The 25,016-nt window shown below is 33.7% G+C and overlaps 1 protein-coding gene across 1 annotated transcript; it reads right to left on the reverse strand.

The window, feature by feature from the left end:
- Positions 1-5,854: 5,854 nt before the first annotated feature.
- On the reverse strand, positions 5,855-10,767 carry LOC128206054 (uncharacterized). The gene is made up of 7 exons (XM_052908189.1): positions 10,691-10,767; positions 9,727-9,816; positions 8,758-8,875; positions 7,431-7,499; positions 6,960-7,100; positions 6,418-6,754; positions 5,855-5,979 (listed from the first exon to the last, which is right to left on the reverse strand). The coding sequence occupies exons 1-7, from the start codon at positions 10,765-10,767 to the stop codon at positions 5,915-5,917; spliced, it is 897 nt and encodes a 298-aa protein (XP_052764149.1). The 3' UTR covers positions 5,855-5,914.
- Between the last annotated feature and the right edge of the window lie 14,249 nt (positions 10,768-25,016).

Consider the following 25,016-nt stretch of genomic DNA (forward strand, 5'->3'; position numbering starts at 1 on the left):
GTAGTTGAAGGGGTAGTGCCAATTTGTGCCACAGTGATCAATACTGCAGTTGTTAAAGTGTTAGCGTTGATGTAATATAAGTAAAGTGGTAGAACCAAGTGCTGTCACAGCAAAAGTTGTAAATGCCTGCTGCAATAGTAAAAAAAGGTAGTGTGACGTGTTGCAGTAGTAAAAAAGGTAGTATGACGCTGTTGCAGTAGTAGAGATGCTAATTATTATTGCTGCAACACTATGCCAGGTTTGAATGTATGTATTTATAGAGCTCTTATAGTCATTTACTTATGATTTCAAATACAAAGTTATTTTGCGGCTGTTCTGGTTTCGATCATATATTGTTTAGTTTTTGGTTACAAATATGTGTTTGGTTTCTTTAAGATATAAACAAGTATTGATGGACCAGATTTGAATGAAAAAGTGTTTAATCAAGGCTGCCTATTTCATTTCCAACTGTTGCATTTTGCTTGCAGGTAGCTAAATAAATAGTACCTCTTTTACAGCACTTTAAACAGTTTAAACGAATCACCAATATGCCTTAAAAGTAAGTTATCATTTATTTTAACTTATTAATTCCCCCTTCCATTAGAAAATGTAAGGTTATAACACAATTGTTCAGTTAGGGTTCTCACTTCTTACCAACGCAATCCGAAGTTCGCATCCGGGCCAGGGTGCACTTCACAGATTCACAAATATTGAGTTCATTTCCGCATTTAAACATGGCCAAGCAAATATGTATAATGGGATAAAAACAACAAAGGCATTTATTGCTTCTAGTTTAACATATACAAAATACCGTACAACATGGTTTAATATTTTCACAGGCTGTGACCAGCCATAAATACGTACATCATAATTCATTAAGTATATTAGCAGTCACTGGACAAAAATACAAACATCGTTATTAATATTAATAGGTATGTTGTACATAATTTATTCAACAATTTAAAAAATATTTATATTACAATATATGACCAAACAATAATATATAAAGCAAATTATTAAAACATTTCTAATACAATATATGACATCACAATAATATATTTAGCGAATTATGAAAATATTCATAATACAATATATGACATCACAATAATACATTTAGCAAATAATGAAAATATTCATAATACAATACATGTATATGACCAAACAATAATATATTTAGCGAACTATGAAAATATTCATAATACAATATATGACATCACAATAATATATTTAACAAATAATGAAAATATTCAGAATACAATATATGACCAAACAATGACATATTTAGCAAATAATGAAAGTATTTATAAAACAAAATATAACAAAACAAACACACATGTATTAAAGGATTCTAAATGACATACAAATTCTGATTGATAGATGCACATATTACGTACATCCTAGTGCATAAGATGAATGCAGATTAACTAAGATTATTTTAATTTTAATTTTGATATTTAACTGGTTTTGGCAATGTGTTGATTTTAGGACTAATTCTATTAATATTTAAAAGCTGCCTGTAAATTTTGTATAACTATTTCCTTTTTGGTTTATAATATTGATTACAAGGCGAGTCAAATGCTTTAATGTAGTACAAAGCAGAGGTGAACTTTCTCTTTTCTGCAGTATAAAAACATTACAAGCTTAAATCTATTTGTACATCTGTTAGAGAAGATGACATGACTAGGGTGGGCCCTTAGAGTGGTGGGTTTGAAAGGGGACAGAAGGTCAGGGGTCGGGGAAGGGTATGGGAAAGGCAGGATATGGTGGGATGGACAAAGGCGGGACATCAGGCCTGGTCATTTTGTTTCGGGATAAGGTCAGAATACAGGGGCCCCTGATTTTTTTAGAAAAAGGCAGACACAGTTAGGGAACAGGACTGGGAATAAGGTCTGAATATCATTGACAGATTGATGTACAAATAGATTTATTTAAATACAAAATGTTGTAAATTAGCCACAAGGTCAATACAAAATCAATTCCTCAAATTACTATTTCACTCTTATACAGCTCCATTTTTGTAATTGCAGTCTCAAATCTAATAATTGTGCTTGAATTGCATTAAAAAAAACATATGCTGTTTAATTAAACACAGACTGGTTTACCAAACTGACCCTACATAACAGCACCTAAACAAGTAATAATCTAATTATCTGAATTATACAGATGTAAAACTACGGTACATTTTTTGTAAATTCAAGATTTAATATTGCTTTTGAAAATAATTTTCATCCAAAGTGTTTAAGTTGTACTTAAGACACAGTTCTAAATTATCTAAATAAGTTTGAATAAAGATTAAATAAGAGCACCACAGGGAAAAATACAATGCTTGACTGTTCTTTTACATCAAAAAGGGGAAGAACTCTTACACTATTATTTTAGCAAGAGTTACATACCTTGCTATGCATTAGCACAAATACACTCATCATTAAGAATTTCATGAATGCACTCTATTGTCATTACACATAAGTCAATCATATTCAACACTTTTATCATCAAGAATTTCATATATTCACTCAATTGTCATTACACATAAGTCAATCATATTCAACACTTTTATCATCAAGAATTTCATATATTCACTCAATTGTCTACCACATAAGTCAATCATATTCAACACTTTTATCATCAAGATTTTCATATATTCTCTCAATTGTCTACCACATAAGTCAATCATATTCAACACTTTTATCATCAAGAATTTCATATATTCACTCAATTGTCATACCACACAGGTCAATCATATTCAATCAGCTGCTTTCTGAAGTCAAATGCTGTACATATGAACATAATGTCATGGAAAATATATCACAAGGATTGAAGCATATTGCATAAGTATAATACAACAAGCAATGGTAAGTAACATTTGTTCCAACCTAAAACATTTCACTACAAAAGAGATCTAATACTAGATTATTTAACTGGAGAATGAGAAAGCATTTTAATTTGGGTCAAATTAATAATGAGCAGGTTTCCAAACTTTTTAGTTTCAGCATAAGTATAGAACTTTCCTTGAATAACTGACAAATAAATTATATTACTTCTACAATAAGGAAAGAAGGACTCTTTACCAAATAGGACAAACACAGGTTAAAGTTTATTATCAACAGTTGCAGAAACAGCAACAACTAAATAAATGGTTTATTATCAACAGTTGCAGTAACAGCAACAACTAAATAAATGGTTTATCATCAACAGTTGCAGTAACAGCAACAACTAAATAAATGGTTTATCATCAACAGTTGCAATAACAGCAACAACTAAATCAATGGTTTATCATCAACAGTTGCGATAACAGCAACAACTAAATCAATGGTTTATCATCAACAGTTGCGATAACAGCAACAACTAAATTAATGAGAACTATTAATAAGTGTTCAAAATTCTAAATCAGCATTGTAATGCAGTACACAAAATAATGCATACAGTCACAACAGTAATAGCAACAGTAGAACATAAACACTCAATAATGTAAATACCCTACAGCATGAACATGGTTTTAAAATAGTTTACAAACTACATTTATACGCTTTCAGAAGCATCAGCACAAACATTTCGAACACTATTACAGAAAATAACAATAACTGAGGGAAATGTTGCGAATCATTCAAAAACAAAATACGTTGATAATCACCAACAAAAAAAGAGAGCGCACCAAAGTGAACGCCAACACTCGCCTTTTGTTCAGTGTAAAAAAAGGCATAATTCACAACCAATAACCAGAATTATGGCTTTGCTATTCATGTGTGTATTATAGCTCGCCACATGTGTACCAAGTTTCATTTTGATAGCTTGAACATTTGATATGCTTTGACACAATAATGACAACACCAAGGCTATGAGAATAGCTAGACTTGTTTCTTTGAAACAGTTCGGCTGAATTCAAATATGTACATAATTCAAACAAGATTATTTTTTTTGATTTTTTAAGTTTAATTATTTTTTTTGTATTTTTTATGTAAGTAAAACACAAAAAGGTATAAGTATTTGGTAAAACACGAACAGGTCTAAAATAATGACCATAATTATAATTCAATGCAAAAACAAAAAAAAGTTCCGAATAAAATAATATATATATATAAAACTGCTTTTGAAGTTATTTTGAATATGTTTTTTGTTTGTTTTACCAATTAATTACACCTTTTTGTACACTATAAAACAAATAAATGCTTCAAAATAAATGAAACAAATAAACATACATAATAGGTTGCACAAAAATATTTTTTATTTGGTTTTATTTTTTTTATAAAAGTTACTAGAACGTAACAAAATATTAAAAATCACTATATACATCCTCCAATCATCATCATCATCCTCATCATCATCACCTTTAACACCACTAACTGCAAGTCGTCAGCATACCGAAAAAATAAATAAAACTGCACAAAAGCAGAAAATAACAAATCAAACGAACGATTGCAACATTCCCCCAAAACAACTTCACTGAATGCAATCAGTGATAATACAGTATCGTATTGAAACGTTCATTCCCAACGAACATCTTATATTGTGTATAATGCTCTCGTAAATGGTTAATAGGCTTGCCTTTCTACTATATACCTTTGTAAACAATAACAGGTTTCATACATTTATCTTTTTTTGATAATCCTGTGGTATTTCAGTTAATGTTATGAATGTTCTGCTCCGAATGTTTCAGTAGAGGTTATCCTCTGCTTTAATTGGCAAGTTTATTTAAAGTACATAATACAAAATACTGAAACTATGCCAGTCAATGGAAGCATACAGTTCAGGTTATCATGAACTAAAAAGGAACAGTTCTGACCATGCTGCCTTAATTTGTAGTTTCTTTAATTTGTTATATGGTAAAGCTTACTTTTTGTAGTAAAATTAATAACAAGACTTTGTGAATGCTTATATAATTTCATATACACATTCAATCTATTTGTACATCTATGTCTGTTAGAGAAGATGGTATGACTTGGGCCGGCCCTTAAGAAAGTGTAGAGTAGAAGGTTGGTTTGACAGTGGACAGGTCAGGGGTCAGGAAAGGATTTGGGGAAAGGCATTTGTTGGACGGGATAATGGTGGGATTGAAAATTGCCAGGCGTAGGCTAGGAGGGGGATTAAGTGGAGTACAGGGGCCCCTGTTTTCAATATCAAGATGGATCGCAGGACAGGGACTAAGGTCAGAATTGAACAGACAGCAATGTACAAATTGATAAATATCAATAAAAGATTCAAATAGATCATAGTTGTCCAATGCTCAGACAACATAAAAAAAATGAGTGAAGCCAAGGTCATGTATGAAACTGTTCAAAATCATATACAGCTAATACTTTGGAGCTTCAGTCAAGATCTGCTTTAGGCAATTAAACAAAGTAAAATAATGCATTTGTAGATATATGCAGTCAAGTCAAAAAGCTTGGATAACTACACCAACTAGTTTGAGGACTTTTCAGAAATTTATCTGATTTTAACAGGTGTGAAATAAGTCTAGTAATATGAACATCATACCTTTAAAACATGAAAGAGGCTATGAACATTCTCTTTTTTTTTTTAAAGAACACTGTTGAAAAAATGGCATCTTTCAAAAGGCAAACCTGTATTTAACCAATAAAAAATGAACACAAACAACTTAAAACAAATCGTCAGTTCTTGTTCGTGGGAATGTCCTTTCAAGTGTTTTTTTCAGACAACATTCACAATCAGGACGTTGTTGACGGTGGCCCATGGAGACCGGCATGACACAAACACAGCTCTAGCCATTGTAGAGCACTGCAGCCTTCGTATTATAGGTAAACTGCAGCCATGTATGTAGCGATGCTGAGCAGGGATTTTGTACAAGGTGAAGAAGAGGTGCGGAGCGATTTGGATCATAGTCGTTAAATACTTTGGATCAGAGAGAGATGTTGTTTGGCTGAGATGCAGAAGAGGGAGTCCGGTCGAGGGGTGGGGGGAGGGGCAGGCATTTTTATTCTCATTTCCAAGCCGGTTTTTTCTTTGCCTGCCCCCCATCGTCATCAACACGCTTACGTTTTGTTGCTGAAAATATATAATAACAAAAATTAAGAAAAAGTTGAACACATGTAATAGAGAGATAAAAATTTGTAATAAAAAACAATTACTACTGCAAGTGGATGCCAAAGCTCCTCCATCTTATTTCCAGCGTTCATGTTTTGTTTCATTTCACATAGAATTATAAGGTTGTCAGGCAGGGACCCCACATAATAACGGATTATATCAAGGGGCTGGATAAGATTTTAAGTTGAATTTAATATGATGCAACATTTTGAATAAACCAGGGAATGAAAAGTGCTGTCATTAATTTCCATTCTTACTGTTGTTGTTTTGAGAATATTGATCCACACATTAAATGTACCAGCAAAAACATTCCTTTGAAGAATTAAACAGTTTTAATATCAGACACTCTGACCATACACAACACCTCTACTCGTTTCTTATCATAAGGTATGTACTTACAGACTTTTCCACGACCTCGAGCTGCCCCACCCTCGACCGTCTGCCCACCAGCTGATGATGTGCTGGGGGCAGAAGTCTGCCCACCAGCTGATGACATGCTGGGGGCAGTGGCAGCAGAGCTGCGGGCAGATGTTGTCTTCCGTGTAGAGCTGCCCACAGTTGCTGCCGTGCTGCGGGCAGAAGTACTGCGTGCAGTTGTTGATGCAGTTGTTGTTGATGTCCTGCACGCAGTTGACGTTGTAGAAGCACTGCCCGCAGCGAAGCCAGGTCTCCTGCGCACAGCTGCAAAAAGGCTCCTGTGCGCACTTGCAGATGCAGGTCCCTTTGGCCTTGGGATCTGAAATAAGAAAAGGTAAGAATAATGGGGCTGTTAACAAAATAGGTTTTAACTTAGGCAGTTATATTCTTCAAATGATGTCTGAAAGGTGATTATTAAATCTTTTGGACAGACATTTTTTCTATTCTATGTAACCTGAAACGACCAAACAGATTATCTATACAGTAATTTATAAATATTATTAAAAGTTGTAAAATTATCTTACCCTGCTCTGTTCTGCCATTTCAGTTGAAGGGGCCGTACAAGTATTGGCCCCTTCTTTAAGAGACCTGACTTCCTCCCTCAATTCTGCAATCTCAGCTCTCATGCGATCCATCTCCACTCTCATAGCTTCCATCGTTTCAAGCTGAAAAAAATATATATAGTTTTACAACCGCATAACAATTATAATAATTTTATGATATTACTTTAACAATCAGTAATTTTTGACTAAACGAGCAGTGCTGGCCTATCCTTTGGCCAAAGTACATAGATCAAGATAAAGTTTTTAGAGTCTTCTGAGGAACTCAGTTGAGATAATGATCTCAGGGGCTTCCATGTCTAACCTTAACCTGGGTGTGTGGCCGACGCTTAACACTTCGTGGAAAGGAATGCAAGTATAATAGCTCTCATTATATTTGTTATTCTAGTCGAGCTAAAGATGAATCTGTTTAAACATGATGCACAATTTACTCACTTCCTCTCTCTGATTTTTGCATTTGCGCTCCAGTCTCTTTCTGTCCGCTTCTTTCTCCTCCTGCCGCATCTGATGGTACAAACAACAGCAGGATTTTATAAAATGATAAAACTTGTGTCAAAAAAATGACTGAAAATTTTATAAGCTTACCGAAAATTGAAACAAGAATGAAAATGAATTTAAAAGTGGTGGAACGAAATCAACACTATACAATGTTATTATGTGAGATGATATCATGACAGCTGACCTTGGAAAAATAACTCGGCCAGAATGATATGACCTTATCAACATTATTATATCTTAACAAGAGGCCCAAAAGGGCCTTTGCTCTACTGGCATGGCTCTTGTGGTCATTTTTTATCCAGAGCATGTATGTATGGGTAAAGGGCAACAGATATATAGTTCACATTTTGTGTTTGGGTTACCTGAAAATGTTGCACATTCAACATCTGAGCCCAGAAAGTATTGTAATCAGATTAGTTGCATGAACTATTTTAATATGTGCCAAGTAAAAGTCATCTATAAAAAAATATGCTTTCAAAACTGTACTCATGGTAAATATTTCTGTAGTTTTAAATTTTAAAAAAAAAAGGTTGGTCAAAAGGTCAAAGTCAAGGGCATCCTAGGACAACATTGATCAATTTAAACAAACATTCACAAGCAATTGTACTGAGATGGATGTACAAACACAAACAGATTTTCAAAACTTTACCAATTTAAGTTGACCAAACCTGAGAACCCTGGGCCAGTAATGACCCCAGGTGCATAACTTCACAACCAATTTTGTTAAGATGAATGTGCAAACTACAGACACTTAGAGCTAAAAAAATGGTCTTTGGGCTTTCAACAAGAACAAGGCAGAGTAATTCACAAAATCAACTGCAGTACCAAAAAGCAAATTGTCTCCCTTAATCCTAGACTTTAATTTACATGTACATGTAAGCTGGGCTAAAAAGTAGAATTCTCTCATGCAGACCTGCATGGCTAAAAATAAGTTGACCAAAATGAGCATTTTCAAGGCCCTTAATCTAGGCAAGCATGGGCGGATATAGCTGAACCAAGCTCTAATAAATATCTAAATACTGCAAAAGTTTCATTGAGATACAATCCAAACTGAAGACTGCATCACGTTAACAAGAAATTGATTACAGACGCACTGAGGCACATACAACGTACACATAACCATCGCATACGCTCTTCTGGCCTTTGGCCAGTAGAGCTAAAAATTGTTATAAAAAGATAAAAGTTGAAATCAATCATTCTCAGTAGTTGGCATGTACTTATGAGTTATCATTGACAAAAAAGCCCAGTTAGACTGGACATGTACCTTGTTGTGTTGTGCCACTCTGGTCTTACATGCCGGTCTCCATCTTATCTCTAGGTTTGGTAGTTTCAGGTGGGCCACCGTCTTCATTGTTTCAAATAATAGGGGACGAACCCTAAGCCTGAAATACATTTAAAACAGTTAAATAATATTCTAACACAATACAAATAAGGAGGCATTTAACCTCAACTTTTCTGACCCATATTTCAAAAAACTACTGAATTTTAAGGTCCGAAATATCTTCACCATGTATAAATCTCATTACGGTAAACATTAATTTCAGGCAATTTGTTTGATTTTATATATTTGTGCCAGAAAAATTTCATTTTATGAAGAATAGCAGGTCTTACATCAAGGTTAATATCATGTACTCACAATTTGTGCAAGTAAAGGGTTAAAATGTTGCAAATATTTCAGTAATAAACTCATTTGCATGTAAAATGCAAAAGCTGGTTGTCTTGTAACTTATGGGAAATAGAGCTATCACAGGAGTGAAACATGGCCCTAAATTCCACCTCCACACAGGAATGTCAACTGATTCTTTAAAATAAGGCCACCCCTCAGAGGTTATTGTTTTGTTAAAAATCGACAGATTGTCCACTGAGTGATTCCAATATACACTTTGTTAATCAGGGAGTAAAAGCAGGAGCATAATTCTATTACTTTTACAAACATATTACCTCTGCAACATGTGTATTAAGTTTCATTTTGATGGCTTGAATGGATTTGACTTTAAGTTCAGGCCAAGGTTAATTTTACATGCATAATCACTCCAACTCCACATCATTTAAATCAGCCAATTATCACCTTATTTCAAAACCTCATATATCAGTTTGTGCTCAATATTCAATTTGAGTCCAATGGTTATCAACCACTGACTAAACCAAGTTTGAAGTTGCACCTATCATCTAAAAGTGTCTTCACTAGCAAGAATAAATAGACAGGTATTTTACAATGCAGCTAATTTCTCACCCTGACTGCTTCACATCCTGTAAACTATCCAAGATCTGCTCAAAAAGGTCTTCTGAATCTACAACATTCAACCTGTAGTTGTTGCACAATCTGCAATAAAAGAGAACAGTAAATATCTTTTGTGAGAGATCTATTTACAGGTACTTTATATAATACGTCTTTCTACAGCAGAATGTTGGATTTGTTAAATGTACAGATGTATTATGGCATAACACAGTTTGGAAAGATACATGTTACTTTTTATTATAACTACATGGACAGTACTAGTATGTTGTTCTTATAAATTATCTTCAGATCTTATCATGTTTTGGATGACAAATTGCCAAAATCTGGTACAAGGTATGTTGGTCCAGTTTAAATCATTATTTACAAGGTTTGTCAGTTAACACTTTTTGTCAACATGATAATCCACAAAACTAAATTATTTATCGTACATTGAGTCAAGTCACTATTGCGTGTGATCAACAACAACAAAATGATATATTTTTCACAGTTAGCAGACTGTGTTAGAAGGACTTGTTATATCATTCATGCATCTCAAGAGAATGATCTCTTTTGACCAATAAAAGTCTCCCTTTTTACAGAACACTCAAATGGTATCAATCTCTAACACATCCACTATACCTGTGGTAAAATTAGCACGAGCCCACAAGCCTTGCACTAGTGAATTGCATAATTGGTTTGATAAATTTTTTTAGATTACATACTGAATCTTGTTTTAACCATTTGATGCCAAGCACAAGTACACTATTTCTGTCTGCTTTCTTAGATTTTATGAGCAAAACAGATCTGTGTGTTCTGTAGTTTTCTTCAGAGACATCACATGTTGGCATAATTGAAAGTGGGTGCAATATTTTGGGCTTCACTACTTTTTTCCTTTTAACATACCCACCAAAAAGTATGTTCACTGCAACATATAGAAAAAGAAGATAATTGTTGAAGAATCACTAAAAGAATTACGTACTGTATAAAGTCTCTCTCCCGGCAAATAAATGTAAATAGGAAAGTGGGGTTCAGTTCTTCCTCCAATGTGAACCTCATCTCAGGCTGAAAAAAGGACAAACATGAATATGAAAAAGTTAACTAAAAAAATCAGTTCCACCGGATCTTACAAAGTAAAGTCATTTGTTCTGAGACTGCAATATACAACCAAACAATTCTGTTACAATGTAAAGCTGCTGTTTTTGTGGTCTGCTTAAATGTCCATTTTATTCCTAACATGCATAACCACAACAATTCAATTTAGCCACTCTTAGCTCAGCTTTTAACAAAAAACACCAACATGCGCCAAGTCATGTAGAGAAACATTTAATGCCGAGAAAAGAACTATTAGAACTATTTTAATTTACTATATCACTCAATTTTGTTGGCATGCAGACTGGTAGTACTTTTGTCAATGCCAAATTGATATAATAAAAGCATAATTAAACACTTCGTTCATTAATTAATTCCATATCATTGAATTCTTAAGCTATACCATATCATACTACCAAATTCAACTTACAATGCCAACCTCAACGGTCTCCCTTGTAACTCTGATCTTGGTTACCCTGAAAATACACAAACAAATATTCCTCTGAAAAATTACTGAAGTTTCAAGTAAATATAATAAGCTACAGTGGCAAGCAATAATATAAATGTATGACCAAATGTTGTGTTTTTTACCCTTGAAATTAAGCATACACACTGATTTGTAATAAAAGATTACATGTATTATTGTTGTAGTTTCTCAAACTTCAGGGTAGTATGGCCTTAAATGCGCAATAATTCAATCTTGAGCAATGTCATCAGGAAAAAATGCACAACTGAATGAAATATATATGCATTCACTGGAATGACAGCTTATTTGTCAGACATTTATTGCCTTTGAGGCAGTCTTATTAAGGATCATGACCATTCAAAAGTGTGGGGATAGTAGGTAGAGTTTTTAATGATGTTCAAATGATGACTGATATTTGCAGATAAATTTGTATCCTTGAAAGAGCACAGAACAAGTAAATAGGAGTTACATTTAACTTTGTTCACCTATATTCATATATATATATACAATTGTGATCTTGGCCTTTGACTCTATGACCTCAAAATCCATAGGGGTCATATATTATGAAATCACGTGACTGAACTGTGAAGACATGGATTTTACCGTGCTCGAAATAACTTAAAAAACAAGGGAATTATCTGTGTTTAATTGTGGAAACTTTTGGAGTAACATGTTTACGAATGCATTATCTTCATGTCGGGCGAAAATTCAAATCAAAATTCTAAACAAGGTAGCAAAAAACAACGAAAAGCAAAACGGAAAGCCACCTCCCCATTGTGTGAAGAAAGCGGACATTTTGATCATCTTTCATGCACGAGCGCATCGAGTGTACCGCGTTATATACCAGCTCAGGTAAACAATAGTACATTTACACCTGAACTTTATACGTCAAATATGAATTTAAACATGACCTCTCCTATTGGAAACTTCCAACAACCGTTCACCTATGGTATGCAGCAGTCACCAGGGATGTTTCAGCCAGCACCCCCGGCGCCGTCAACTCCGCCAAGTTGTGCTTTACAGATCATGGAAGATATTAAATCCATAAAAACGTCACTTCCAAATATTGAAAAGACAGTTAATACCATCAATCTCAAAATATCGGACATGGATATTAAAATCAACAATCTAGAGTCAAAGGTTACGGAAGTAGAAACGTCATGCAGCTTTATTAGTAATGCGTTTGAAAGACAGAAAACTGAAGTGAACGAGGCAAAAATTGAAATTAGAAAATTGCAACAAACATGTGGTGACTTAAAAAATCAATCGCACGAATTTGAAATCCAAAAAGATCAAATGAACGACAAGCTCTTAGACTTGGAATCAAGATCAATGCGGGATAATTTGATTTTCTACGGAATACAGGAACATGGTCCCGAGGAAAACTGTGACACTCTTGTAAAGGATTTTATAGCCTCTAAACTCGGCATTGAAACAAAAGACTTGTTATTTGACCGCATACATAGATTAGGTTCAAATAAAGCACCAAAGCCCCGACCGATCGTCGGTAAGTTTCACTATTACACCGACAGAGAAAAGATACGACAAAAATCGTACGACGAAGGCGTAAAAAAACAACTGAAAGAGGCCAGGCAGGGGGTCGGTGTTCAGAGACCGCAACAGACCAGGGATGCCAGGAAAGCGTTATTTGATATCATCAAAGCTGAAGAATCAAACGGGAAAACCACAAGGCTTGCTGGAAATAAACTTTACGTAAACGGCAACCTCTTCAAGACATACGTCAACGGGAAAGTATGCGATCCTCCACGTTACAACGCACAGGGCCAGAACTAGGGATGTCAGGAGAGTGATTTAAAGATCCTGTCATGGAATATTAATGGACTTTCAAGAAAATTAGCAGACCCAGACTTTCTTAATATATTATTTAACTACGATGTAATTTTTCTATCTGAAACTTGGTTATTCAATAACAACAAGATTAATTTAAACATTAAAGGATACCAAAGTGAACATTTATATGGTAATAAATCATTTAATACAAGGAAAGGTCGATATAGCGGTGGTATTTCAATTTACTATAAAGACTGTTTAAGGAGTAAAATAAGCATTGTGAAGAAACATCAGTGCGGTATAATATGGGTTAAATTATGCAGTTCATTGTTTAAGTTTGATCATGATGTATACTTCTGTAATACATATATTTTACCGCAAGGTTCCACTGTTTTAAACCAAAATGATATAGATTTTTTCGATATTATTGAATCTGATATTGAAAGTTTTAAATCTCTTGGCAAAATATTTATTTCAGGTGATATGAACTCAAGGACAGCGGATTTATCCGATGTATTAGATTTTGACAGATACATTGATTACGATGACAGCTATATGTCAAATATTGTTGATATTAAACCACGTGTCAATAGGGATCAAGTGATCGATTCGCACGGGCAACGCTTGATCGAGCTTTGTAAATCTACCTTGCTTCTTATTGGTAATGGCCGGTTATACAATGATAACGGCGACTTTACATTTCATTCGCTAAATGGCTCGAGCACAGTGGATTATTTGTTATTAGATAAACATGATTTTGAATACATAAGTGACTTTAAGGTATTAGAACCGAATGAATTCTCGGATCATAATGGAATTAAAATACATTTACAACGTTATATTTACCAGCAGCCCGCGACTAATGTAAAAAATACGGAACGATTTATTAAATGGGATGAGTCTAAGATAAATGCTTTCCACGATCTTTTAAATAGAGAAAATGTCGAATCTATGCAAACTCTTACAGAGCGTATTGAAAACTACACTCCAGACGAAAATTTAGATAATATTGTTATACAGTTTACTGATCTCTTGCAAGAAAATGCATTGAATATTTTCGGTAAAACTCGCCGTAATTTTGATAAGAACATAACTAATCATGCAAAAAAGAAAAAATGGTTTAACGAAGAATGTTACAGCGCTAGAAAACAATATACGATTGCAAGAAATGTGTTTTTAAAAAATAAAACAAACGAAAATAGACAACATTTTGTAAACACTAAAGCTAATTATAACCGAGTTAAGCGAAGAGAAAAGAATAAATTTAAAACTAGAGAAAAGAATACACTACGTAACTTAGCAACAAAACAACCAAGACAATTCTGGAAAAAGATCAAACAGCAATATAAAAGCAATAATAGTAATGCCGAAAATCTGAGTGTTGACGACTTATTACTAATGCTGACAATGATACCCATATTCCGATTATTAATTATGACGACGAATTTGACATAGATATAAACTACGATGAACTTAAACACGCCGTTTTTTCACAAAATAATAATAAAAGTTCGGGCAATGATAACTTAATCGCAGAAATTTTTAAACATTCTTTCGATCAAACATCTGGATTTCTACTCAAACTGTGTACTCTATTTAATAACGGCGAATATCCAAACTCATGGGGACTGGGTATAATTGTACCAATCTTCAAAGGGGGGGACATAGAGGATCCCAAAAACTACAGAGGAATCACTCTGATAAATATTATAGGAAAAATATATTCACAGGTACTATTAAATAGGCTCACAAAATGGTCAAAAGAACATGAAAAAATTATAACGAATCAGTTTGGTTTCCAAAAGGAAAAGTCTACAGTTGATTGTATTTTCATTTTACAGTCCATTATTTCTAAAACACTTGGCTCGAAAAAGAAATTGTATTGTGCGTTTTTAGATTATGAAAAATGTTTCGATAAAATAGATAGATTACATCTATGGCAAAAACTACTTAACGAAAATGTGAGTTCAAAAATGGTAAAGGCGCTTCAAGCTATGTATAGCGTTGTCAAATCTTGTGTATGGTATAATTCGAACACATCACGGTATTTTGAATCAAATATCGGTGTTAAACAAGGGGATCCAAGTTCCAGTCTAATGTTTTTATTTTTCGTGAACGACATTATAAATAATATTAACGCTGATATAGCTGGTATTTTTACAGCAAATGAAATCAAGATATTTCTGTTACTCTTTGCAGATGATGCGGTGTTATTCGCTCAAACACCAGAAGCATTGCAGTCTATGTTAAATGACCTGGAACGATATTGCAATGACTGGGGACTAAAAATAAATACCACCAAAACAAAAGTTATGATATTTGAAAATGGACGTCACACAAACTTTGAATTCTTACTCTGTAATACTATACTAGACGTTGTAAAATCCTTCAAATATTTGGGCATCCACTTCTTTAAAAATGGTAATTGGTTTCGAACACAAAAGCGACTAGCACAGCACGCTTCATACGCACTCCATAACTTATTTATCGTTTTCAACCAAATCGAGTTACATTCAATTGATAAATGCAAACTATTTGACAGTCTTGTTTCACCAATTATTAACTATAGTGCAGAGGTATGGGGAAATCACGAATCTAAAAATATAGAAATAATCCATTGTAAATTTCTCCGAAAAATTTTAAACGTAAAAAAGTCGACCAATTTAGACGGATTATACGGTGAACTTGGGCGCTTCCCTATGATAATAGCTAGGCGATTAATAATGATAAAATATTGGATTAAAATATTAAAATCAAATAATGCGTTATTGGTAAATGCATATACATTTCTCAAGACTGACGCTGATAACAATAACATATATGGAGGCAAAAATTGGGCTAATCAAATTAAAGTAATATTAAACCAAATAGGAATGACAAACATCTGGCAAAATCAATACACTGCTGATATCAGCTTTGAATTAATTTAACAACGCATCGTCGATATATATAAGCAAACTTGGTATGCAAACATTAACAACTCAAGTAGACTATCATCATACGCAAGGTTTAAGCATGACTTTCAGTTTGAAAAATATCTAAACTGCGTTAATGAAAATAAATATAGAATAGCTATTACAAAATTTAGACTTTCGTCACACGACCTAGCCATTGAAACTGGAAGGTATATAAACATTATAAGATCGGAACGTAAATGCTTACACTGTAACATGAATGTCGTAGAAAGTGAGTATATTTCTTACTCGTATGTCCTAAATACAAACTCCTCCGACAACAATATCTCAAACCTTATTATAACTCGTGGCCTAATCTTAATAAATTTGACAATCTTTTGTCATCAACATCTGTTCACTGTATTAACAACTTAGCGAAGTTTATCTATTTCGCATTTTGCCTTAGAACAAATGCTACAGCAATAACACTTCATTATTGATCATTTATCTGAATGTAAATCTTAACGTATTGAAATATGTAAATTGTTACTATGTCTTTTTGTAACATGACACCTACTTTCTTGAATGTTTGACCTTTCTGTAAATAATCTGTGTCTTCATTGTTCCATATTGTACTTTATTATGTGGCTATAAATGTGCATATGCCGTTTAATGCTGAATAAAGATATGTTATGTTATGTTATATTAGTGTTTGGAATCAGACAGAAAAATACTATCGATAATCAGTTTATGAAACCTATATATATGATCAATTATTTATCGATTTGATCATGACCCATTCCCAAAGCAAAATATTATATTTTTCCCAATCTTCAGAAAAAAATCCAAATAATTTTTTTTTTTTTTTTTTTTTAGGAAGTCTTTTTACCTGTACTGGTTCATTTTCAACATCCTTATAAATTATGTGATGTAAAGTTTGTTTGATAATTGAACTTGGAAATCAATAATTTTCATCACATTCAGAGATCAGTATAAACTATTTACCGTAAATGACTGGGTATAAGACGATAGGGGGTATTAGACGCAGGTAAAAAATCTGTGAAAAATCCGAGAAAAAAACTTTTAATCTATGTTTTTGGTTAAAAGACGCATAGAAAAAATGTCAAAATCGTCCGGCATTTTCAGCCACCATGTTTGTTGACAGTGACAAAAAATTTTTTTTCGTGAAAATGGCGATGGTTATCTTTAAAACCATACTGTCGCGAATGAAAAGTTATGTTAAGCAAAAAATATTTTGACAGTGCCCAACTTTGCTTTTTTATATGTAAGTTTGATTATTGTTTAATTCAATTTATTATTCAAAATAATATTGAATACCGTAATTCACAAGAGTTCGGACACCATAAATTAATTATTTTTTTCGCTCTCCGAATACATAGAAAATTATCATTTTTACATTTTATTTACATGTTTGTTTAACCTGCCTTTTTTTTTTCTTCATGTTTGCTTTTTACCACTTATTAATTTATCCGTAGTAATCAATGGTCATAAACTTATTTATTACGCCTATAAGTGTAAATCCTTCATGAAGTTAATTAAAACACCATTTTATACATGCACTGAACTGAATAAACACATTCTATCGGCTTCAGATCAAAGAGTCACTCTGTGTGACGTCACATAACTTACAGTGTTATTCCCACGAGGATCAGCATGGACATTGCTATGCAGGATTAATGTATAACTGTACGATTATTGCTTCATATAGCGGCTTCATATAGTCTATAAGTGTGGTACAAGTTTGAAAGCTTATTGGCAGATCGTTTTACAAACATGCCATGTCGATGTTTTCTTAATCCCTTGATTGCCCTTGTTGTTTGTTTAATCCTCAAATAAATATATCACACTTCCTTTTCAACAGGCAATAAATCGTTTAGGATGGGTAGTAACTAATTAAATTGTCACAGTGGTGTATACGGTTAGGTAATCTAGCCAGGCAGTGTAAAGATAAAAATCAATATTCTTCGTCTGTGAAACTTGGTAACTATGAAAGTTATGATTGATGTCCTTTGGGTGTCCGAAAATTAGGTACACAAAACAAATTATTTTGGGAAATAATTATGGGTGTCCAAATATAAAATATTTTTGTTGAAATTATAAACGTCTTACGATATACCGTATCCCGATCTTCAACTGCCGTTTTAACCCGTATATACTCGATCAATATGACGCGAGTAACATCCCTTTCTACATAAATCTAAACAAACTCTCGGCTTGAAATTGACATCAGAAAAAAAGTTCAAAAAATTGTTACTGGGTATTATACGCAGGCATTTTTTTTGCATCAAAATCTGAGGGAAAAAAGTGCGTCTAATACCCAGTCATTTACGGTACTAACTGTCATGATATATTGCAATAGATATTACACCCCAAGGATTGATATTTTTTGGGTCTTTTAAAGGGTAAATAAACAAATATTAAATCATTTCCTAATCGCAGGAGACTAGACGTTGTTGTTTTTTAACTGTAAAATTTACAAATTTTGGCATTTTCACAACACAATTTCCCAAAATGTCTAAGGTCTTTTTCCCAAAATGGGCAGAAAAAGCCCTGTCATATTTAAGGCATAAAGATACAGTACATGCACCAGTTTTAAGCACCAATGTTCCCTAACAATATTGTGTGTACATTTCTTTGCTAGATTACATTATTTATCCAGAACACAACTATCCTTTAGTGTTTACAAGTTACTATTACATAACATGTGACCACTAGCTCTGTGGTTTAACTTATATAATTTTATTTCATACTGTATACATGTCACTTGTGTAAAATAGACACAAAGAAAGATAAATTTCATGTTTAAACAAGAGGGCCAAGATGGCCCTATATCGCTCACCTCAGTAAAACTTTGTGCTATAGACTTGTTAAAATTAAAGGGCAATAACAGGGATTTGGCTTCTCTGATGTATGAAAATGTAACCTCTATAGTGTTTAACAAGGTATTTCTATATTTGGGCTCCGTGACTTAGTTTTTGACCCCAGATTAACCATATTCAAACTTGATTAGAAATCATGGAAACAACTTTTCTGACAAATTGACAGGATATTTGGGCTGAAAATGTTGTCTTGAGAGTGTTAACAATGTTTTTCCATATTTGGGCTGAAAATGATACCTCAAGAGAATTAATAAGGTTTTTCCTTATTTAGGCTCTGTGACCTAGTTTTTGACTCAAGATGACCCATATTCAAACTTGAGCTAGAAATTATCAAAACAACCTTTCTGACAAATTTCCAGGATATTTTGGCTGAAAATGGTACCTTGAGAGTGTTGACTTGGTTTTTCCTTATTTGGGCTCTGTGACCTAGTTTTTGACCCCAGATGACCCATATATGAATTTGAGTTAGAAATCATTGAAACAACATTTCTGACGAATTTCCAGGATATTTGGGCTAAAAATGTTACCTCAAGTGTTAACAAGGTATTTCCGTATTTGGGTCTGTGACCTGAGTTTTTGACCCAAGATGACCCATATTCGAACTTGAGTTAGAAATCATCAAAATAACCTTTCTGACAAATTTACAGGATATTTGGGCTGAAAATGTTACATCGAAAGTGTTAACAGGGTATTATTATATTTGGGCTCTGTGGCCTAGTTTTTGATCCCAGATAACCCATATTCGAACTTGTGCTAGAAATCATCAAACAAACTTTCTGACAAATTTCCAGGATATTTGGGCTGAAAATGTTACTTAGAGAGTGTTAACAAGGTATTTCAATATTTAGGCTCTGTGACCTAGTTTTTGACCCCAGATGACCCATATTCGAACTTGAGCTGGAAATCATCTTAACAACCTTTCTGACAAATTTCCAGGATATTTGGGCTGAAAATGTTACCTCAAAGAGTGTTAACAAAGTATTTCCATATTTGGGCTCTGTGACCTAGTTTTTTGACACCAGATAACCCATATTCAAACTTGAGCTAGAAAACATCAAACAACCTTTCTGACAAATTTCCAAGAAAATGGTACTTCTAGAGTGTTAACAAGGATTTTCCACATCTGGGCTCTGTGACCTAGTTTTTGACTCCAGTTAACCGTATTCAAACTTGAGCTAGAAATCAATAAACAACTTTCTGACAACTTTACACAACATTTGGGCTGAAAATGTTACTTCTAGAGTGTTAACAAGGTTTTTCCATATTGGGGCGCTGTGACCTAGTTTTTGACCCCAGATGACCCATTTTCGTACTCATTCGAGTAATTACTGGGACAAACGTCCTGACCAAGTTTCTTGACAATTCAGGCACAATGTGACCCCAAGAGTATTAACAAACTAAGTGTGTATGGACGACAGACGACGGACAATCATCAATCCTAAAAGCTCACCCTAAGCCTACAGCTAAGGTGAGCTAAAATTCACTTTTAAACCACAAATATGAGAAGTTTAGAACCAATCCATTAAGGTTTCAATTACAAGGACAATTTGTTATGATAAAGGTACTGTACATAGTAACTGACTAGATTAGAAAATGACCAGATAACTTAACAGTTATACTGTAGCATTTCAACTTTAACTACCAAAAACCAGACTCAAAACATATTTTCATGACATATTTTGATTGGTAGCGGTTATGCCTCTTGTTTCGATAGTCGATTGTTCAAATTTCATTAGTGACTCTCTCCGACATAGGCCTTTCTGATCAATTATAATTGATCATCGGCACAACACTATCAAATACTGGTTTCCCCCAATCTAAATGCAAAGTTTGAGGGCCGTGGGTATACAGGCATTGTCAAGTTATCAAACAGCCTTTTGCTATCAGGGTCACTGACCTGGACCCTTGACACAATGATCCCTAATATCAATATGGGTCATCTACTGGTCAATGAAATAAGAACATCATTTCAATTTGAATTTGACTTGATTGGTCCATAATGAAACAAGTGGATTTTCTCATTACGTCATGTAGTAAAGAATCAGCCAAAGATGGCAACAATTCCTCTACATTTACATATGAGAGATACACAAAGGTCCCTGCTGTGCACTGCAGCACTCATCAGTGATCATTTTTCCACCTTTGATAATTTACCAATCTTAAGTTATGCTTTCAGACCAAGAATCGAACCTGAGTGTCCTAAGTGGGAAGTGAGCATAATTATCTTAACAAATGATTGATATTTAGTATTTCAAAACGTTTTCGTACCTAGTACCCCAGGCCCAAAATTTGTTTTTCTTTTATTGAATGAAATGAAGTCCAGAAATTTAAGACCACATGAAAGTGTCTTTTTTGAAAAAACAACAACAATTTATTCATGATAAAATATTTTTTTAAAAGTTCACAGTAGTATCTGATAAGTTAAAAAACTTAATCAACCTCGATGCATTAGGTCTTGTCCAATAATTGAGCAATTAACTGCAGATTTATAAAATTCCGTCACATACCAATTGACACCCCTTTTGTAAATACTGTGTGACATTTTAATCCGACATGAAAAGACTTTTCAGATGAGCACTTTTATTACATAATCATCTTCATTCCATTAGCTTTACAAAAATAAATGTCAGAATCCAGTATTCCTCTAACAACTAGTTTAGGACTTATAGACACTGAAAGGACAAGAACTATCACAGAGACAGCGCGCTTGACTATTCCTCCGCTTATCAGTGTATGGATTGAAAAGTTTTGGCAAAACATCATGGATCACTGTTAGATTAGGTGTCAATGCAATACATGATCATTGATGTGCTGAGATATTTACATTAATTTAGAAAAAGGGGCATAATATTGTCAAAATGCTTGATCAAGTTACCTCCTCTTGTGTACAGTTCAGGGGGCATGATGGTGAACAAGTGTGCAAAGTTTCAAAGCCATACGTCAATGGACTTAAAAATATTTGAGGTGGTACGCAAACTTAACAAAAGCGGTAACGACGCTTGGGTGACTAGGATAGGTCTCCTTATTCTTTGAATAGATGAGCTAAAAATAGCACAATTATTGCAAATATGCAATAGTAGGGGTAATGATGTTAGATTTTCATACAGTAAATCTGTTTAGTTAACAATCAGATGCTTATAATGAATGAGTCATCTGTTATTAAATTTAATTTTTAAACATTTTTTTTTAGAATCCAGTTTTCTGATGCCTATAATTTAAAAGTAGTAACTGCAGAATTTTATTTTGTTTGCGACTTTCTTCAAATTGAGCATTGATGATTAAATTTACCAAACATAATGCAGAACCTGACATTGATTAAAGTTAACTCAAATGACTTTACTCTGATCACAGAAACAGAACAGATTTTTTTTTTGGATTCAGACTTATATCAGTCTCACAGGTTTATTTCGCTATAATTTATTACTTGTACAGATTATCAACTCAAATCTCAAACCTTTTGAAAAACATTTCCATCTGAAAGCTCAACTTTACATAGATAATTGCCTCGGCATATTTTAAAGACTGACTAACAATTAATTAAGTCAACATAATTATACTGGATTTTGGATAGGTGTCCAGGCCTTTACTCAAATAACCACTGGTCTGAGTCTGACTATTGGACCCATTCTCAAAGCAAGAAATGTAATCTTTTTCCCAATCTTCAGAAAAATCCAAATTAAAAATTACTTTTTAGGAGTCTTTTTACCTGAGCTGATTCATTCAATATCCTAATAAATTATGTTAAGTTTTGGAAATATCATTTCAGAAATTATTGATCTTCATCCCATTCGGAGATCAGTATGAAATGTCTGTCATCATGTATTGTGATAGATATTTACATCGCAAGGATTGATCATACATGCAATACCTCAAAACGGTGGAATCCCCCATTATCTGCCTAAACTCGTTAAAAAATATATCATAAAACAAGAGCTGTCACAGTATGTGACGAATGCCCCCAAATGTGACATTGGCCTATGAACAAGGTTAGTACATGAAAATTTGATCTTGCCTTTACATGTCAAAAACATATGGCAAGTTATTTTGAATTGCCTCTGAACATAGAAAAAAACACCCATATTTGACATTTTCGTCTTGGTATGTGGAAAACATGTGGCAAGTTATTTTTAAATCTGTCCATACAAGAGAAAGTTAATTACAGCTCGGACACGACAACCTATACTCTTTGTCCATATATGCAGCACTCCATTGTGAACAAACACTAAGTGTGACCTTGACGTAAGAGGTAGGGACACGGATCTTGCACGCGACACGTCTTCTTGATATGTGGAGCACATGTGGCAAGTTATTTTAAAATATATCCATTGTCACAAATCTCATTTTACATTTATATTATGGTATTATTATTTAATACAATTTGCTTGTACTAGTTTAAACATTGATTTAAAATCAATCATTAGGTAGTATTGTATCGACACGATACGGTAACACTTGACCAATTTTCACTGCTCTGACCATTTTTCTGTCATCATAATTTGTACATGTTTTGGGTGTGTAATTCTCTAGTTAGTTGGGAACAGGTTTTTGACCAAGACAGACGTGTAACATTCTCTGGGTGGACGGACGGAACTGCCACGTCTGCAGTTATGCAGCCGAAAAGCTGTTGGGGAATGAATGTGCATTAATACTAAGTATTATTAACACCTGATACCAGGGTAAGTGCCATTACATTATAATTGTTTTATAGACATTCTTGCATTACAATTTAGGTTTGTAGATACAGTTAAATATTGTCTCCTGTACATGTACTTTGCAATTGTCAGGTTTTTATATTGCAAGTAAGCGTTGTAAGCGTTGTAAGCATTATTTGCTCATATAATTATCTAGAGAGCTATTTTCATTCGTGTTAAACTATAATTGTTTAGATTCTCACAGTTTGCCTTGACGGGGAATGAACCGACATTTTTTTGTTTTGCTTTGCATAATTGTTGAGAGTAAAAGTGTATAATCATGATACTAAAGAAGAATCCAGACAAGTACAGTCATATTACCACAGACAAAAAGACAAATTTTAATTTTGATATTTAAACACACCCTTCTAAAATTTGTGAAAAAGCAACAACATTTTGTACAAGTCTGAAAATCATGGAAAATGGTTCAAATTGAGTATGCAAACAAAACATTCAATAAGAAAACCCCACATACCCCCCCCCCCCCCCCGTGACAGGGGTGGACCCCTCCCACTCGCATCCCCATGCGCCCCTATACTAGACTCTTGTTATGGTTGAATATAAACAATAAACATGAAAACAAACATTTTGAGTTGTGCATCAAATGCGCTTCTTTACCTACAAATTCTATGAAAATCAAACATGGAATTTTAAAAAATTCCTGATTTTGGGTCTTATTTAAACCCCTGGTGATGTTAATAGTCCATATTAACAGCCGCTTCAGAGTCTTTGATGATTTTTTATTTGGCAACTTAACGAGTCCATATCGCATTTGTTTTTTTCCTAGCCTAGAATGACATATCCCAGCGCTAAGCATATTAAACAGAAGATGACAGCACCTGCTATACGGTTTCAAAATGGCTACGCTTTATTGACAAAAGTCTTAATCAGAAATGTGAACTCTATCATTGGAAGGTAAAATATACTGCTTTTGAGACCCGTCTAAGGCCATCCTGCAGATTTTTTAGCTATAAAAAACCTCAATCATATGAAATTGGCCTGAAAACTTATTTTAAAAACTTCAAAATTCTATTAACCATGCTAAAATACCATGTAAATCTGTCACAAAAAGAACATAGTGCAATAAACAATTTATCGATTCACTTCACACTTAGGCCGAGATCGTTGCTAGGTTACCAATACAGTACAAAAGACCACTTTTGAATCAGCATTCTTTGTTAATTGGCATCCTACTAATCAGCATTTTTGTAAATATCAAGATATTATAAAACTGTTAAAACTCTTCTAAAATTTCCAAGGTGTTATTAATTATCTAGTGTATAAAATTTCACAAGCAGCTTTAACAAGACCTACTGCGTAAGTCACCGTACCAATTTCATAATCACGATATCCGAAAGTTTGTGTATCCGATTTCTTATTACTGTACCTGTTCTTATTATGGTGCTCGAAAGTAAATAGACTTTAATGGATAAGACTACCAACATGCTATTTAAACAAAAAGGCCCTTTAAAAC

The sequence above is a fragment of the Mya arenaria genome, chromosome 2 (genome assembly GCF_026914265.1).
Source record: "Mya arenaria isolate MELC-2E11 chromosome 2, ASM2691426v1".
Classification (NCBI taxonomy): Eukaryota; Metazoa; Mollusca; class Bivalvia; order Myida; family Myidae; genus Mya; species Mya arenaria.